Source organism: Pelmatolapia mariae, linkage group LG15 (assembly GCF_036321145.2).
Source record: "Pelmatolapia mariae isolate MD_Pm_ZW linkage group LG15, Pm_UMD_F_2, whole genome shotgun sequence".
Taxonomy (NCBI): domain Eukaryota; kingdom Metazoa; phylum Chordata; class Actinopteri; order Cichliformes; family Cichlidae; genus Pelmatolapia; species Pelmatolapia mariae.
Window position 1 is genome coordinate 21,119,204 of NC_086240.1, and position 18,400 is coordinate 21,137,603.

The window sequence follows — 18,400 nt, forward strand, 5'->3', positions numbered from 1 at the left end:
GCTTCTAAAGAAAAGCTGTCAAGATAATTCATGAGAGTAAAAGCATTCACTTGGATCTATGAATTAGTAGACAGTCATTTGTGGCAGGGAGACAGCTAATAAAAGGCAGCATCTGTCTGTAGTGCTGTGTCTGTCAGCAAAAAGGCCTCACTTCTCTGGGGACTGATGAAGAACTTTAATTCTGGGTGTTTGTTTTGATGATTTATTTATCTAAATTCACAAACACACATCAGAGTTGTTTGTACTTCCGCTTTCTTTCTTTCATATTGCCTCACATTTTTGTAATACTTCATTTTTAGGATCAGTCACAATCTTATTTGCATAATTTCATTAACACAGAGCTGTTGTGGAAAATAGTCCACCCACATTTTACATGTCAGATTGTTGATGCTAATATTTTTAAGTCCTTTTCTTTTGGAGAGATTTCAGGCTTGAACTTTGTGATGTTTTTGACACACTTTGACCGTATATGATGTACTGGAATTCACATCTGTCAGAGTTACATTATAAGAGAGAGGCATAGATTTCTGTTCAGGATTTTTATATATACATACATACTATGGGTGAATTCAGTAACAGCAACAGCTTCCAGGATAAAAATAATCTTAAATCCGTATATTTGGGCAAATATTTACTCACTGGTGATACTGTAGATACAGTTTTTGTGTACCTATGACAAGTTAAATTTCAGTTAATTTATGTAATGCTTCAAATTAATTGGACAGATAAGAGCCTGAAGATATTTTAAGATGGGTTCTGCGTTGTAAGGCTTGGTTCTTGGCCGAAACTTTGACTAAATACACACAAATTTTGTTGCTAAAAGCTAGATTTATGTCCACACAGTGCAAGTGACACAAGTACACAGAAACAGAGCTTTTGCCATTTTGACCTGTGGTCTGCTTCAGTTACAACAGCCCATAAAGGAGACCAGATAGCAGTCAGGACTCTTGTTGAATTCTGCAATCTGCCGGTTACATTTGTGTGTAATTGTCTGCATGTGACATGGAAAAATGCCCAGTAAGGTTTAGCATTGACTAGTCAAAGCCACTCTGCCCAGCTTGACACTCCCATTGTATGGAGAGAGCAGGCTCATTTGCCAAGTGTTAACTGCTTTCAGTTCACCGTTCAGAGTTGTATCTCATCACCTGCCATGGCCCTGACTCCTGAAGGCAGCTGTCCAGCAATCTCATTTATCTCAGCTCCCTGTTGAAATTGGGTTACTGCATCCCATGAGGAGCATCTTTTTGTGTTCCAGAGATCTATGCTTGCTCAGATAAAATAATAATTTAAAAGGATTTTTTTTATCCACATCCTCAAACTTTTTTAAGTCTCTGCTTTTGAGTATTGCATGGAAAACATCAAAATTGCATTCCCTTTCCCTCATTCTGAGATGCTGCAAGTTGCTGTAAATGGAGGTTAGTTGGAAGAAATTGTTTTTAATATTGTTATTAATCACATGATGCATTTCCCTCTTCTGGCAGTGTTTTAGGTAGATGTCACAGCAGAAACATCCCAGCAAGTGCAGCAGGGTTTGAATGACCTGCTGCAACACTTGTTGGGTTTAAGGTTCATATTAGAGTTACAAGGTGCTTAAAGGTGCTCCTTGTAAGCGGTCTGACATTTGCTGGCTGTCACAACCAATGTGCTGCTGCCATCCCCAAACTTGATGAGTGTTTGAGTGGTTGTCAGACAGTTAGTCATAGGAGATGTAGGCTCCCTGTACTTAGTTTCTAGCACTAAAATATAGGAGGTGCTTTTGAAACATGAGGTTCTTCAAGTCTTTTTCACGTGTGAACTTAGAGTTTCAGAAAAATCAGGTTGTGAAATTTTCCATTTCTCTGTCCTCACATCTATCATGGCAAATAGCCTGCTTCAGACAGGTTCACACAAGTGCAAATACTGGTTTAGGTGAGCCCACTGCCTGGATGGAGTGGGCAGGAAGCAGCGTGCTTGCTATTGCTGAAAGTACACCGTTAGCTGTGTTGTTCTCACACTGGTGCAATCCGAAATCTCGCGGACATGGCAGGTTAAATGTTTGATACCGTTGTGTCGGACTTTTGCATTCTCACATGAATCTCTGTCTAATGATGTCTAGAAAAGTTAGAAAAGCAGAAAACTGGAATTTTCTGAGCATGTTAGCGTGAGTTCAGTGAGTTTTTATCTTCTATTTTTTTATTTTTTAGTTCACGGTTACTCAAAATTTCCTTGCTTTTTTTTTTTAATTGAGCTTTTTAATTTGGTCATGCCTTTATTTTTACAGCTGCAGACATTCTTGGATATATTGTCGTAAATGATGTATGCTCATATCTCTAAATGGGTTTCATAACTACCTCTCACTCCGTTAAGTCCTAACACTTTCAGGCTTCTTTATTTTTAATATTACTTTTGTTTTAATTTCTCTGAAGCACATGGGATTGCACAGAGTTTAAATCAACTCAGAGCTCCAGATTCATGATATTACTCTTCATAAGCTTCACAACTACACCTAAACTAAGTACAAATTGTCACAACTAATCTCAGAGATAAATCAGATGTGCCACCTTTCATAGTGTATCTTGTTAAATGATTGTGATTATAGTTATTAAAAACTGCAAAATACACTCTGGTGGCTTAATGCTGAGGAGAGAGAAATGGGCAGGGAGGGAATAAATACAACAAGAAGAGGATTCATCTCCATTAGACAGTAATTGCCATCAGCTAGAGGTTTTCACAGATTTTAATATATAGGGAGAGAAGAGTGAGAGAAATGACAGAACCAGCTATCCTGGCATAGATTCATGCCCTCATCAAAAGCCATTTTTTCTCAATTAATACAAGATTTGATGGCTTGTGATTAATCCACATTGGTCAGCTTTGATATTTGGATGGCAACAATGTTGAATTATAACTCTGATATGTAGATTACAGCTACTGTTATCATCATTTCCCTTGCATTTTTCTGCACCATTAGCCTGTAAATTGAATTGGAAGTTTTTCCTGCCACTGATGGTGTCTGGATAATACTCATCATATTAATTGTTCAAATGTTCTCATCATCCTCCCATAAACTGTCTGAAGCTGGGGATCCATTTGCACAGATGTAATAATATCGGTATTCCCCAAAGCCAGGAAGCAGTGGAAACATCTTCCAAAACAAAATGTTAGTCCTCCCACTGTTATTACTTCATTTGTCGTTCTATCCGCACAGTGACAACTGCAACTCCAAAGACGAATATATTTTTAATGATTTTGAACAAATACTGGCACTAAGTAAGAGCCCATGAGAGCTGATTGCATCCGAGCTGTTTTTGTTTTCATGACTCTAAAACTGGCCTGTATTTTCAGTTGCTGTAGCCTCACCATGTGACTCACAGAGAAAGAAAAGGTCTTGAGATAAAGAGCGTTCTCACTTCAGTTTTCACTTCTTTTTTTTCAAAAACCCTGCCACAGCCCTAAACTCCTGAGTTATTGCTCTGCTGCTCTACACTGTCAAAATGCTGCTGTTAAATTACCCATGGCTGACTTTTACTGATATTACCCAAGTCACCTTGATGTCACGCTAGCTCGCAAACATCACAATTAAAGCCAAACGACTGTTGTAAAACTGCCAGCTACAAAGTTACCTAGACACAACATTACATCTCTGGTGTCTTAAAAAGTAGCAATTCATGATATGCTGTCATGTTTTTCCATTTCCCATTGCAATAATAGAAGCTGTTAGGAATGTATAGGTAGTTTTCCACCCAAACCTTCTTTTATATACCCTCTCAGTGAAATGCATTGCTTGGTAACAACCACATCTTTTTTTCATCCTGTTTTATAGCAGAGGAGAAGACTGTGAAGAATGCCGTATTATCATCTGTGGAACAGCTGGGAATCAACACCTGTCTGAAGTATGTAAAGGGATTTTCTTTAGCTCATAAACCCTTATTTAATTAGGCTTCTTACAGCAGAAGGAGAGCCTGCTGCGTATAAACTATTTCAGTAAAGTCTTAGAATTACTCAACTGTGAGCTCCATGGAAGTAACTACCCTAAAGTATCTCTTAAAAAGAGTCTAAATCACTGCGATGGGACTAACGTGCATGTACCTTAATTTTTATTTTGTAGTGTCTGCGTTCACAATGAATGTGAGGAGAAAGTTACATTTCATATTAGATGGGGAAAGCATAGGTGCAGGCTAGAAGCTGTGTCTCACTCAGTTTGAATCTTTTTGCAGTTACTTTTGCTTCAATAATTAGGCGCTGATGAATGTTGACACGGTCCTAATCAATTGTTTCAATACCCGCGTCTTCACCACTGGGCTCCATATGAAAACAAGCATCATCACTTTAACGCAGTGGTGTGTTTTTCTGCTCAGCACTGACATCTTTGACTTACAATGATAATAGCATGCCGATGTTCAGCAGACATAAAGTTTACTGTGTTCAGCATCTCAGTTAAGCATGTAAGCATGCTGACGTTGGAGAAATAGCACTAAAGAGAAAGTAGAGCTGATGTTGAAGATGTAAGTTGGTTTGGTTTTAACAGAATAGCAAGGCTCAGTCATTAAAGTGGCTGTCGGAAAGTTAATTGCATAATCTTACCACCCTGAACCTCCTATGACCTGGCATCAGCAAATGTGGGGATCACATTTTGCGTTGTGCACAATACTAAATTTTACTCTATAAGGGCCTGATATCTGTTACGAGGACATTATACTGCCACTGTTCTATCGAAATGTAAAACAAATGTCCTCATATGTGGATTTCCGGCCCTTGTAGAGCAAAATCATGTAAAAAGATAATTATTTGTTTTTACATTCATCAGGTCCCAATCAGCCCAAATAGCAAAGGGAAATTAAAAATTCATGCCATGAAAGAGTGTGGTTCATAGGAGGTTAAAAAAAGAGTGATCCCACTTCCTCAAGTCTAAACATTTCCTACTGACAGTGCTTAAATTGAGTCTGTGATATTTTAAATTAATTTGTGATATTTTTATCAAGAAAACGATGTCTCACTTTTTTTTAATATGGGTATGAAGATACGATGCAAAATATCCATGTTTTTCCTTTCTTGCTCTACAAACGCCTTCTAAAGATTTTCAGATCCACATCAGAATTGACTCCAAAAGTTAATCACTCCTAACATGAGCCAAACACCATTACTGGTAAAAATTTTCATGCCAAACCTTCAATTACTTTTTGAGTAATCCTGCTGACAAACAAACAGGCAAACCGAACCACTCTACATATAAGCCGCTTGGCAGTGAAAATAATGGCTTTATCTGCCTTTAGTTTTCTTCACTATGGGACTCCATTACTATGCAGTTCTGTTTGCCACTGCAAAGTGAAAGGAAAATAAAGTCTTATTTTTACAGCACAGAAGAGTGAGAGTATATTTTCTGTTACTTTCACATTAAGTATGAACTGTTTCCATCTTTCATTTTTCAAAACATCAAACCAATCCTTTGCTCTACACTTCCTAAAGAATTTGTCTGCTTTTATATCTCCATTATAGACCAAATGAATACACTCATACATGTTTTCTTTTGCTCACCCCAACTCAAACCTCTGTAGTTACTCGTTTGTGTATAAGCAATATGGAAGTTTATAGCTCATCTGGTCGAAGGACTGACGAGCTTTTGTCGATAATTCACAATAGTTGTTACTTCTACTAGAGTAACGGTCAGATCTTCACCCAAACTGTGCTCAAGGTCAAGGTAGCATTTATCGCTTTGTTAATACCCTGTGAATTGTGATGGATTAGGAGCTGGATGAGCTAGTACATCACTGAAGGTCTGGTTTCTCTTTTTAAAACACAACAACTGTTTCACTCTACCTTTTCATTGTATGTGCCGCTTTCTTATCTCTCTGTACACAAAGGTGTTGCTTATTCTTAGCACCTACTCTAGAAAAAATGAAAAGTGATCTGGTCTTGCTGTCCTAAAAGTAATATAACTTGGAAAAACCAAGAGAAAGATAAAAAGGTGGCTTTTGCCGCTTTAACCTATAGCATATTTAAGCCATCTAAAAAATTTAAAAGCTCACTTTCATTTTTCAACAAGCTTGTGAACTCAAAGCCGTAACATTAGAATTCACCTCAGCGTCCACTCTCAACATGACTTAAAGCTGCAAATGTGCACAAAAGTCAAAAAGGGAGAAGACTGAAAGGTTTTTTTGTTTCTCAATTCGGCAGCTGGAGACACTTTTGTTAGCCGACATTAGGAAAATTGTCAGAGCTGACTGATGTGAGATATATAAGTTGAGTCAGTTTTTATTTTTTACAGCACATTAATACACCCTTAACTGACCAAAGTGCAGTACATGCTATACAAAATGTAATTAACACTCACTAAATCAACAATAAATTTGCACTAAAATACAGAACAAAAACATAAAACATCCTCAAATTAAACAAGAATAAATGAAAACACAACCGTGCTTGCACAATAAAAACTAGGAAATCATGCTCAACTGAAAGCTGGAGAAAATAAAACTGATCTTGGATCAAGGAATATCCAAGATCAGTTGGTTTGTAGACTTCAGGGCTTTGGCACAAGTGCACTGCTATAAGACTTCAGCTAAGTAGAAAGGCACAAAATGGTTGTGAAATGTTAAAGCTGATCCTGAAATGAACTGGGAGCCAGTACAGGTGGAATGTGAGCGCACCTGTCAAAAAGCGAGCTGCTGTGATGACTGATTAGGGCCAACCTCCAAAGAATTACAAACGTCTAATTAAGAGGTAACAAAGTTTCAAATTACTCTCTCAAAGTCATGTGGATGGAGGTGGGCCCTAATTTTACTGAGGAGCTTTAAGTAAAAATAACCTTATCTTAACAACAGAGATAGGTGAGTTTTAAAATACACTTTGTTGAAACAAACATGTTGCAGAATAGACAGGAATTTCATGATATTGCTGCCCTGTACTTGTGCAACTACTTGTTCTGTTCTTTATTTTTCCCACCATAGACCCTCTGACTTGTGTTACTGTTCTCACACTGCTTGTTTCTGCCTTTAACGACACCCCGCTGCTACATTACACAGTGAATATAACTCTTTCTGAGCACCTACTCCGAAGGGGGCTCTGCAGCTGAAAAGTTTCTGTGCCTGTCCAGGAGAACAGAGTGCCACATTTTTTATTCTGGTATCAACACAGAGCGCAAACATTACCCGCAGAGTGGTGGGTGTTATAGGATTAAAAGTTGTTGAACATGAAATTATAATTAATCTTTTACTTGCGACACTGGACTTCTTGAATAAAGTTTTGAGGACTCCTCTGGGGTATTTGCTTTAGACTTCAATGTTGCTTTATCTCTCAGTTTGATATAAAGTATCCCATTGGGCAATGTGACTTTCATGAGTGATTCTGGGAACTGAAAGAAAAATGGTCATGCTGAGAAATGATCATTTTTTAAAAATTAATATTTTCACAGTACATTTTATAGGTTTTCATTTCAGTAATTTAAAATGATGGGGAAATAAAAGAAGAGATATGAAACAGATGAAAAGTAATAAAGAAGTAAAGTAGTAAAAGCAGAGCTATTATTCCAACATGATTTTATTCTTGAAATCTAGCAGCATAGCTTTGCATGTTTCACAGTTCCAGATAATTCTTGTTAAAATTTAACTCTGCATTCATTAAACCAGTTTTCTTCCAATTGGTTGCTTCTTACAAACAGAAGGTTTGAACAGCACAGATGTGGCGGCTGTACCTGAGTACACTATATTAAGGATATCCCTTCTCACTGACATAATATAGAGTCAAGAATAGAAAAAAAACTGAAACAAGGTGCGGTTGAAGCTTTAGCTCACAAGCAGAAATGGAAACCCATGCCACGAAGCTCTCGGTGTGCAGTGTTTGAGCTGGTGTTAAGGTCAGAGGATGTGTGGAGCATTTAGTGTGACTTTTACAGCACTTGGAAATTTGACCAACTTACTCGACATGCTTTTAAAAAACAAAGGAAGACTGATCTATAAAGGGTTTGCACTTGAAGATGTGTGTTTTATACATTTCATTTATATTCACAGGTATGGGATTTACCTTAGGCTTCTGAAGGAAGAAGCTGCAAATGACCTAGCTCTGCTAATGAAGCATGTGAAGATCTTCTTGTCCACGCAGAGAGTTAAAACTTCATCAGAACTCAGTATCCTTTACAGAGTCCATACAATAAGAATTCACAGTAAATGGACACACTGGCTATAAATGTTAGTCACCCATCTGACAAATGTTCTTGTGTCATAACATTTTATTTTTTAAATACATTAATGTTGCATTTGGTCATTTCAAAACCCGAATTTGGAAAATAAGAATGTTTTTTTTTGTTATTTGTGTCTGTTTTGTGTCAGTGTATCACCGAACCTCTGCTTACCTTTGGTTGGTGAAATGATGGCCTTGCCCCTCCATGATGTTCCTGACATCATGCGGTGACTGCTGAAATTAGGTTTCAATGTTTCTTCTTCAGACATAGCTTTCTACACTGTAGAAAGCTATGTCTACACCCCCTTCTTATTCAGGGTTTTTCTTATAATGAACATATGAACAAAGATTGTAGCAAGTTTTATAGGTTTCACAGCGATGGTCTTTGTAGGACATTTACTGTTCAGGAGAGCAGTCGTCCTGAATTTCCTCCATCTATAAACAGTTTGTCGTTGGGCATAATTCATACCCATCAGTATTTCTTGAGCATAACTTTTTTGTAAGCTGACTTTGTATGCCTTTATTTATATGGATGAGCACCATTGCAACCCACGCATTCAACACATGCTCATCTTCTTAAACGATGTAATTACTGCAGAGGTTCACTGTGTGTATATAATGCACTATTATTTTAAATAAGCAAAACAGAAGTTTTACCAACTCTAAAGATTTCACAAACTTTTTCTTTGTGCCACTCTGGCTACTGAGGCAACAGTATACAGTCAGGTCCATAAATATTGGGATATCGACACAATTCTAACACTTTTGGCTCTATACACCACCACAATGGATTCCAAATGAAACGAACAAGACATGCTTTAACTGCAGAGTGTCAGCTTTTATTTGAGGGTATTTACATCCAAATCAGGTGAACGGTGTAGGAATTACAACAGTTTGCAAATGTGCCTCCCACTTCTTGAGGGACCAAAAGTAATGGGACAGAATAAGAACCATAAATCAAACATTCATTTTTTAATACTTGGTTGCAAATCATTTACAGTCAATCAAAGCCTGAAGTCTGGAACACATAGACATCACCAGACGCCGGGTTTCATCCCTGGTGATGCTCTGCCAGGCCTCTACTACAACAGTCTTCCTTGTTTGTTCCAGTTCCTGCTTGTTCTTGGGGCATTTTCTCTTCAGTTTTGTCTTCAGCAAGTGAAATACATGCTCAATCGGATTCAGGTCAGGTGATTGACTTGGCCATTGCAAAACAGTCCACTTCTTTCCCTTCAAAAACTCTTTGGTTGCTTTTGCAGTATGCTTTGGGTTGTTGTCCACCTGCACTGTGAAGCGCGGTCCAATGAGTTTTGAAGCATTTGTCTGAATATGAGCAGATAATATTGCCCGAAACACTTCAGAATTCATTGTGCTGCTTTTGTCAGCAGTCACATCATCAATAAATACAAGAGAACCAGTTCCACTGGCAGCCATACATGCCCACGCCATGACACCCCAATGCTTCACTGATGAGGTGGTATGCTTAGGATCATGAGCAGTTCCTTTCCTTCTCCATACTCTTCTCTTCCCATCACTCTGGTACAAGTTGATGTTGGTCTCATCTGTCCATAGGATGTTGTTCCAGAACTGCGACGGCTTTTTCAGATGTCATTTGGCAAACTCTAATCTGGCCTGCCTGTTTTTGGGGCTCACCAAAGCTTTACATCTTGTGGTGAACCCTCTGTATTCACGCTGGTGGAGTCTTCTCTTGATTGTTGACTCTGACGCACATACACCTACCTCCTAGAGAGTGTTCTTGATCTGGCCAACTGTTGTGAAGAGTGTTTTCTTCACCAGGGAAAGGATTCTTTGGTCATCCACCACAGTTGTTTTCCGTGGTCTTCCTAGTCTTTTGGTGTTGCTGAGCTCACCAGTGCGTTCCTTCTTTTTGGGAATGTTCTAAACAGTTGTTTTGGCCACGCCTGATGTTTTTGCAATCTCTCTGATGGGTTTGTTTTGTTTTTTCAGCCTAATGATGGCTTGCTTCACTGGTAGTGACAGCTCTTTGGATCTCATCCTGGCAGTTGACAGCAACAGGTTCAAAAAGCAAACAGCACACTTGAAATGAACTCTGGACCTTTTATTTGTTCATTGTAATTGGGGTAATGAGGGAATAACACACACCTGGCCATGGAACAGCTGAGAAGCCAATTGTCCCATTACTTTTGGTCCCTTAAGAAGTGGGAGGCACATATACAAACTGTCATAATTCCTATACTGTTCACCTGATTTGGATGTAAATACCCTCAAATAAAAGCTGGCAGTCTGCAGTTAAAGCACATCTTGTTCGTTTCAATTGGAATCCATTGTGGTGGTGTATAGAGCCAAAAATGTTTGAATTGTGTCGATGTCCCAGTATTTATGGACCTGACTGTATGTGTGTGACTGTAGTAGCAGCTATCTAGTGTCTAGTGTGAGAACGCCACAAGTCGCCCTTTTTAAAAGAAAGAAAAAGAAACCGAGAGTGTCATGTCTCACGCTCTGATCAACACAATATAGATTATCTTGCTCCATCTGCTCCTCAGTGAGTAGTTCAACCTTCTTTTGTCCCAAATACCAACTGACAGGCGTCCTTTTTCCTTCAGATAGCTTCCTTTGTAAGCAGACAATTGAAACATGAAAACACAGAGAGAAGATAAAGAGCCCTCACAAATATAAAATGCTGACATTTTGTTTGTAAAGAAGCTACAGTACTAGACCAGACTGACATTTGAGTTGATAGCAAGAAGCTCGTTTTTGGTTATCTTTGTGTTCAGATGGCAGCTGTAAACAGATTTATGCTAATGTTTCTGACACAAAACACAGTGTACCTATTTAAGCAAAAAAAAAATTAAAAAGTTAATATACTTAAAAATTAGCAAAAACTTTGGTCTAAAGTTTACCCAAAGAACTGAAGTACTTTTTCAGGTAAACAGAAATAATTTTAAATCTAAGGTATAGATGTTGATTGAGTTAGTATTTTATTTCGAGGATTTTCGGTTTCGTTGATGGTGATTAGGTAATCGCAGATGAAAATGTTATTCCTGTCTTTGGGGCAACTGATTTATTTATAGCTCTCCGTTTAAAAATGATATCCTGACAGAATCCATTACAAATGCATGAGGTCTGTCTGTCAATCACTATCAAAGAGCATGCATTTGTCATTGAGGGTTGAGCCAGTGGTTAAGCTAACCAGCTCACACTGTTGCATTATAATTGTATTTAAGTATTCACACTGTAGTTTAAGCTTCCAACCGCTGTCATAAATTTATGAATATAAAACAGAGGCAATATATAGTTCTTTTGCTTAAGCAATTCAGTGCCAAGCAGAGATGATCAGGAGGATCTGCATAAGTTCAAAGTGAGCATCAGAATGGGGGGAAAAGGGGGCTTTACTGTAAGTGACTTTGAACGTGGTTGCTGATGCCAGATGGGCTGGACTGAGTATTTTCAGACACTGCTGATCTACTGGGATTTTGCTACACAACCATCTCCTGAGTCTACAGAGAATGGTCCAAAAAAGCAAAAAAAAAAAAAAAAAATTGTCTTAATAATGCCACAGGTCAGAGGAGAATGGCCAGACTGCTTTAGGTATAAACAACATGAAAGCCTTGTATCAGTGGTTCAGACTGCTGGTGTGGCGTATCGATGTGTTTAAATGCAACAGTATTTCTGCTGTCCGTCCCTATATGAGCACAGTGTGCTCATCTTCTGATGAGTGATCAGATCTGCAGCAACTGTGCCATGCTCTCATGTCAGTATGGCCCAAAAATCGGAGAAATGTTTGTTAATTCTGTGCTACAAAGAATTAAGGCAGCTCAAGGTGTAATAATACAGTGGTGATTGTGTGACCTCCAAATATTCTTTAAATAATGAAGTTCTAACCAAGGTTGTCCAGACATTTCCATTAACAGGATAAGGCAAAATTGGGACAGACTGTACCCGTTTGACCACATTTCAAAGTGAAATCCTCACACTTTCACTGTCACCAGTAACATGCCTTGCTGACTTTAAAACAGGCTACAAATAAATGCCAAACCACTCCACACATCTAAGCCGAAAAAAGATGTTTCTTCCCATCATGCAGTCGCTGACATCTTTAACTGATAATCAAAGCCGATGGAACTATCAGCGTGCACAGTTAGTGTCAAGTTTCTGTGTTTCTGTGGATTTGGTCCTCATTATTGAGCTTTAATGCAGACAGCCATCCTCCAGTTCTTTTAACTGGTTATCCACAAAGGAGTCCCGTCTTTGCCTTTTCTTAACAATGATATAAAGATCTCAAATGCTTGTCATTCAGATGCAAATCTAAGGCAATTTCCTCAGTCTGTTACAGGATCCAGTCAAAACATGGCAAAACACGAATATGTTTCTGTATTAACAATTTTGAAATTGGTCTAAAAAGTAAGAACTTTGGGTTCTTACAAAACAGACACTTTGGGTTTCGGTTGTTTGTCCCTGTCTGCTCACTGAACAGAGTTTGCTCAGGATAATGCATTACTGTTTTTTTGTTTTTTTTAACAACTTTATGACTTCTTAACTGTGTTGGTTCAAAGGTTAAGCATTAAATATAAATTTAGTTATTTAAAGAGGTGCTTTATGGTTATTTTGAGCTTCATATTTTTATTCTTGGACTCTGTTAGAGTAGATTTGCATGATACATTAAAAAAAAAAGCAATTAGAAAGCTGTTGGAGTCATTCAGGTTATGATCTGTCACAAAAAAACATTTTAGCTCCTCAGCAGTGAAGCCACCTGTCTTTTGATTGGCTCCCCTTTGCAAACAGCATTGAACAGCAGGAGGGAGGGGCTTCTACGGTCATAGACCAAGCCGAGCGCCTGAGATGACCAGGCATTATGGCAAAATCCCCAGTTTTGCCATGATACAGAGCCAAGAACAGAAAAAAACACTGTCTGAAATGGAGCATTTAGAGCCATCCGAAGCCTGAGCTTTTGGCTCAGTGGGAATATTTGTACACTGACCTCATTATTTGAAGCTTTGGCTGTGTTCAAAGTGACTGTCCACCACAGTAACAGTGTATATCTGACAAAAAATAAGGAAAACGATCATAGGTACCCTTTAAAACTATTACTAAGAAATGAGAATGTAGATTCTTAAAGCAGATCAAGGCTGCTGTTGTCTTTTTTCTGGCATTGGTGTGAAGAATTAACATCATTTTACAAGATTAATGAGTTTAAAATTAACATGCTGGGAAGGTACATGCTTTTTTCTGTAGAGTTCACAGGAAATGAACTAAAAGTAATAAATTTCAATGTAATAAATGAAGAAATTTGCTCATTTAGTCTTTTTTCTCATTAAAACTTTCTCCTGTGATATCTTTGTGGCAGAAATATAGAGAATCTTTCAGTGGGAAGATGTAAATAAATCTCTCTGTGTGCATGTTAACCTAAAGAAAAATTAAACGGTGACAGTGTTCAAAGGGAGAAACTCAGCAGAAAGACATAAAAAGCAGCAAGTGTTGATAGGCCTGGGGTTGTTTTCTGGAGACGAGCCAGATTGTGTTCTCACTCCCGATTAATCGGCCCACAGTTCTCCTGGAACAGGACAGAGACTCGCATATCAGTGCAGTTATTTGCTGCCAGCAGGGTTTGAATGAAATTATCAAACGTCTAAATGAACTGAATTTAATGAGTAATGCTGCAGAGCCTGAGTAAACCACTCGAGACATACTTGATGAAAGGAAGCTTTAACCTTGGAGCCTGATTGCAAATCCTGTTTGCTGTTTTTCTTTTTTCTTTTTTTAAAGTATGCTGCTCAGTGTCCATGCAATGTTGCGTTCACAATGTAAAGCAGCCACACCTGCTTATTAAGACAAAAATCACAAGAATTATATGTTTGTATTAGTTTGCCAGTGGCTGTGGGTTAAGATTTTTTTCATGTAATACGTTCAGAATCTGACACTAGACAGAACTGGGTCTTTACAGTCTGTGTTTTCGGCTGTGACAAAGCTGATGGTGTATCGTGGTTAATTGACTGTTAAAGTGTTACTCACTCATTAGATAACAGTCACTGGCATCAGTGTCAGCTTTGCGCTTTATTCAACCCATTATGAGCGCTCAGTGTCTTCTGACACAGAGACAATATTTATGGATCCTTTAAAACACAAACAAAATCTCTTAATTTAAGTTTTACAAGTGGTTAATAAAATGCACATCTAGTTAGTTATTTGTATTTCTGTTACAGGATTAAAAAATAATTTGTGTTTGTCAAAAATACTCATGTTACCACAATGTTTGCTGAACATGTCTAAGACTTTGAAATCTGTGTATATTTTTTTACTAGCCATTTTTGGATCTTTAACTTTGAAACCAGTAACTCACCAGGAAGGTTATCCAGGTCATGACTGGTTAGCCTCTACAGTGTTCCTCATCATGGCCGGAAACATGGAAAAGTCTTTATGTTTGTTAGTCAGTCTCTCCTCTCTGCTCACCTCTGCCTTCATCTGGCCAGCCAGGATACATGCATCGGTGAGTACAACTACGGTAAAGTGAGTACAATTACATATTTAATAGTATTTAAATGTAAATAATTAGGTTACCCTGCAGTGGTGCCTATAGACCGTGCATAAATATGGAAACATTTCCCAGATCTGACAAACATCAAACATCTACCTTATAACTGACAAACTTACAATATGAGCATGTAGTGCCCTTCACTTTTTTGCTCTTAGCCACCCCTCACTTGTCAAAACGGGACTTAGTCTTTCATAATACCACTAATTGTATCTAAAATGTACTCAATCTGGTTGAAAAGCAGTGACAAAACATTTTCGGTCCTGATTTTAAGAAAAAAAGATAAGTATAAATAAGTCAAAAAGCATAAATCTGCACAATTTAGGAAACTAAATGTAGACACTAACAGGCAAGATAACTGAGCTTTTAATACAAATTTAAAAAATATGTATAAAAAACATAAAATATGCAACAAAAGAACAAAAAAACCCCACAACATTACAAGGTAACGGAGAGTTATTTCATTATCCAACAGATGTGCCACGGCAAATTATAGAAGCATGGCAGTAGTGGCTTTCTTAGCAGGTCAACTACATGGAACAGTTAAGGACGCAGTTAATCAGGAAGTCAGACACAAAGAGCAACTAGTGAATTTCCAAACTAAAACACCTCTTCCCACTTAATACTTCAGTTCTGAAACACTAACATTGCGATTTGTAGCCAGAATTGAGCAAAACCACACTGCAGATGGATTATCGCAGACCAGCACCTGGTGTATTCCCAGGATAAGATGAACGGACTGTCACCTAAAAGCAGCTGGTGATGTAAGTGGTAATTTTTGGAATTTAGGTAGAGAAAGGTATTCAGAAAGGTTGCAGCAGGTTATCAGTGTGTGGAAGTGACTCATACAATATGGTGTTGCAGTAATGGTAAGGATGTATTGACGAATATGATGATGGATGGATCCATTTAAGATTGGATTGGTTTGCCGGAGTGGGTCAGAAAAGTGTGTGTGGACAAAGCATAGCCTCGTACCAGTCAACAACACAGGTCTGAGCTGTTTTTGCTAAATTTAGGACAGATAAGTAAGGGTAGGGAAGGGTGAGGCCACAGCTGTATGCCTTCAGAACTACAATTTACATTATGACTGTCTGTAAGCACTGCAGTCAAATTGAACAGCCAGTTAGCTTCAGACAGCTTGTTTAAACAACCCAACACAAGAAAATTTGCCTGATCACTGTCTGACTTCCTGCATTCTTCCAATACATGCCCTCCAGGCTACTGGAGGTTGTCTTTGAGCCTGGGTTCAGTTCTGTCCAAGGCCATTTCCTGCTTTCAGTCCCTTCTCTCCTGCCTGCTCTGTTATCCTATCGTAAAAATAATACAGGACCAAAATAAATCTTTGGAAAAAAAAAACTCCTACAGAAGTGAAGTTCAAACATTACAGAATCATATTTTTGTCTACAGTGATCCCTGTGGTGAATTTTCATCTAAAACATTGCCATGTGTGGCTTTACTGGACATAGTACTCCATGCTGTCCCTGCCCCTCAGTCCTACATACTCTGGATGAGCTGTGTACAAGACACTGCTCCTTCAAATTTCAAACAGCTTGAAAGGCTGTCTCTGTGTTGTCCTCATTTAATCCCAACAACAAAAGAAAAAACAAACTTGGAAATGAAAACACGAATAAAAGGAGATAAATCATCTTTTTCATGACTTTCAGGTTTAGGCTGCGAGACAGCAGGAAAGAAAAACAGGAAAACAGGATATGAAATAAAAAGGTTGTGTAAGTATAAATGAGGGAAAGAGTTCAGCTGAGGGGAAGAAGTTTACAATGAAGTCTAGTTTCAATCATTCGAAATTGCGGAGGAGAGCTGAGGTGCTGAGATTAACTTTGCTATCATTATACCAGCCTCTATCATCTCGTCTTCTGTCGTCAAAGTCAATTACGGCACAATGGGATTAGACCGAACATGTGTTTTGTGCTCTCGGTGCATTTGATGTAGATACAGCTGCTGAATATCTCACGCAGCGGTTGGCCTTCACAAAGTGGTCGATTTCATTGATATCACGGAAATTTAAAAGGGCACAAATAATTAAGAGGCAGAGACAAATGGAGGAAATGTGGGCATGAATGCACACTGTTAACACGCACGCCGGCACATGGCTGTGCACACTGCATGCTGTTTCTGATTATTAAGAAGACTTTTTCCGCATAGCAGCATTGAATACAAAAATTAGAGCTTGCAAATTCTGTTTTTGCTTTTTTTATATATATATTTCTCAGTTGTGTAAGTATGATCTAACATTATTTCGAAATCATTACCAAGAAAAGTCATGACATCAAGATCTTTTTGTTGTGACAGATCCATTTTCCTAAGGAAGTGGCTGAATCAGGAATCCCTCCTGTCTACTGGTGCACAGCTCACTACGTGGAGATGCTGCTGAAAGCTGAAGTTCCTCTAGTCCACTCTGCCTTCAAGATGTCTGGTTTCACCCCATCACAGGTATTATCTGTAACACTGGATATATTAACAGATTTCAAAATTCCCAGTTTGATCCAGCACATTTGTAAATCAGCATGTTTTCAGTTTCTTGATTTTTAAGTGTTTTATGACATTTAGCAAATTCACACATAATACCTGATTAAAATTTGTCCAATTTCCCCATAAAGATAATCTCCTTGTGCACCTTATTATTTTTAGAGTGATATAAAAGTAGAGTGCCATAGGATCACAAGCAGCAATGCTCCTCATAGAGGTAGAAAGGGACATTTATCTGCTATCTACAGATTTCACTATTGGCATACTCTGCAGGCTTATGTCTGCCAATTCTGCTTTAGGGCCTTCAGAGCCTCTGAAACACACAAACCAGACTGGTCATTAACCAGAATGACTTTGCAAACTTTGCAGCTTAAAGGTTTAACTGATATATTTGAGGGGAAAACTAAAACCAGTGCTAGTATAATTTCAGTCTTTTGTTTTAAAACACAATGCATATGTAATGTTTCAGTGGCAAAAAAAGATCAGTTTCCACTGGATTCTTAACAAGACAGCTCAATCATTGTTGGTGAAGCATGAATTTTAAATTATGCTCTCTACTCATTTTCTGCTGCTTAATGGGTAAATGTTAAAGATTAAATATTCTTAAAATAGGAACAAAATCTTGCACACTCTCCCTGTGACTTGCTCTCACTTTATTAACAGTATTATGTATTCTGCTAAGACCTGAAGTCCATATAATTTAAATGTACTGTAGCAGTGGCATGTTTAGCATTCCAAAACTAGTTTAGGTTTTTATTGTGTTCACCTCTGTTGGTTTTTATTCTGTCCCCTAACAGCTATTTAACTGTATTAGTTTTTACAGTCTGAGCTGTGCACTGCACACTTGCGTGGTTTCCTATCAAGCAAACCTGTTGGGAAGGAAAAACATATGTAACTATCGAAAATCCACAATGATATCAGATACACACTAAGAATTGTTAAGGTCATACAAACCCAACAAACACAAGTGATTTCTGTCAGAAAATTCAAGCCGCAAAGTAGAGAAGCTTTGCTTAAAAACTGCTGCTGAAACCAAATACACTATGTAACCAACTGAAGTGATAATGTGAACACAGACTCACATCATTAGGAGTCACAGAAAGTTAAAGTCAGGCTAATGAAGTCTGTGAAGATAATATTTACTTGGCTGCAGTCTTTTAGTTTTCAAATAAGGAATACTTTGGTATCTTGGAGTAATAACCTCGGTTTTCTTAGATCAACAAAGGATAATTATGAATACTAATGGAAGGA

At 38.1% G+C, this 18,400-nt stretch overlaps 1 protein-coding gene across 4 annotated transcripts in view; it reads left to right on the plus strand.

Moving 5' to 3' along the window:
• The window catches only part of tbc1d32 (TBC1 domain family, member 32), a 92,355-nt gene that overhangs the window by 58,026 nt on the left and 15,929 nt on the right, over positions 1 to 18,400 (plus strand). For 3 of the 4 annotated variants that reach the window (XM_063495638.1, XM_063495641.1, XM_063495639.1), the window contains exons 29-32: positions 3,803 to 3,872; positions 7,986 to 8,101; positions 14,466 to 14,620; positions 16,973 to 17,113. In XM_063495638.1, coding sequence (XP_063351708.1) covers positions 3,803 to 3,872; positions 7,986 to 8,101; positions 14,466 to 14,620; positions 16,973 to 17,113 — 482 coding nt within the window. The remainder of the gene's footprint in view (positions 1 to 3,802; positions 3,873 to 7,985; positions 8,102 to 14,465; positions 14,621 to 16,972; positions 17,114 to 18,400) is intronic. The other variant, XM_063495640.1, reaches the window with a different exon arrangement.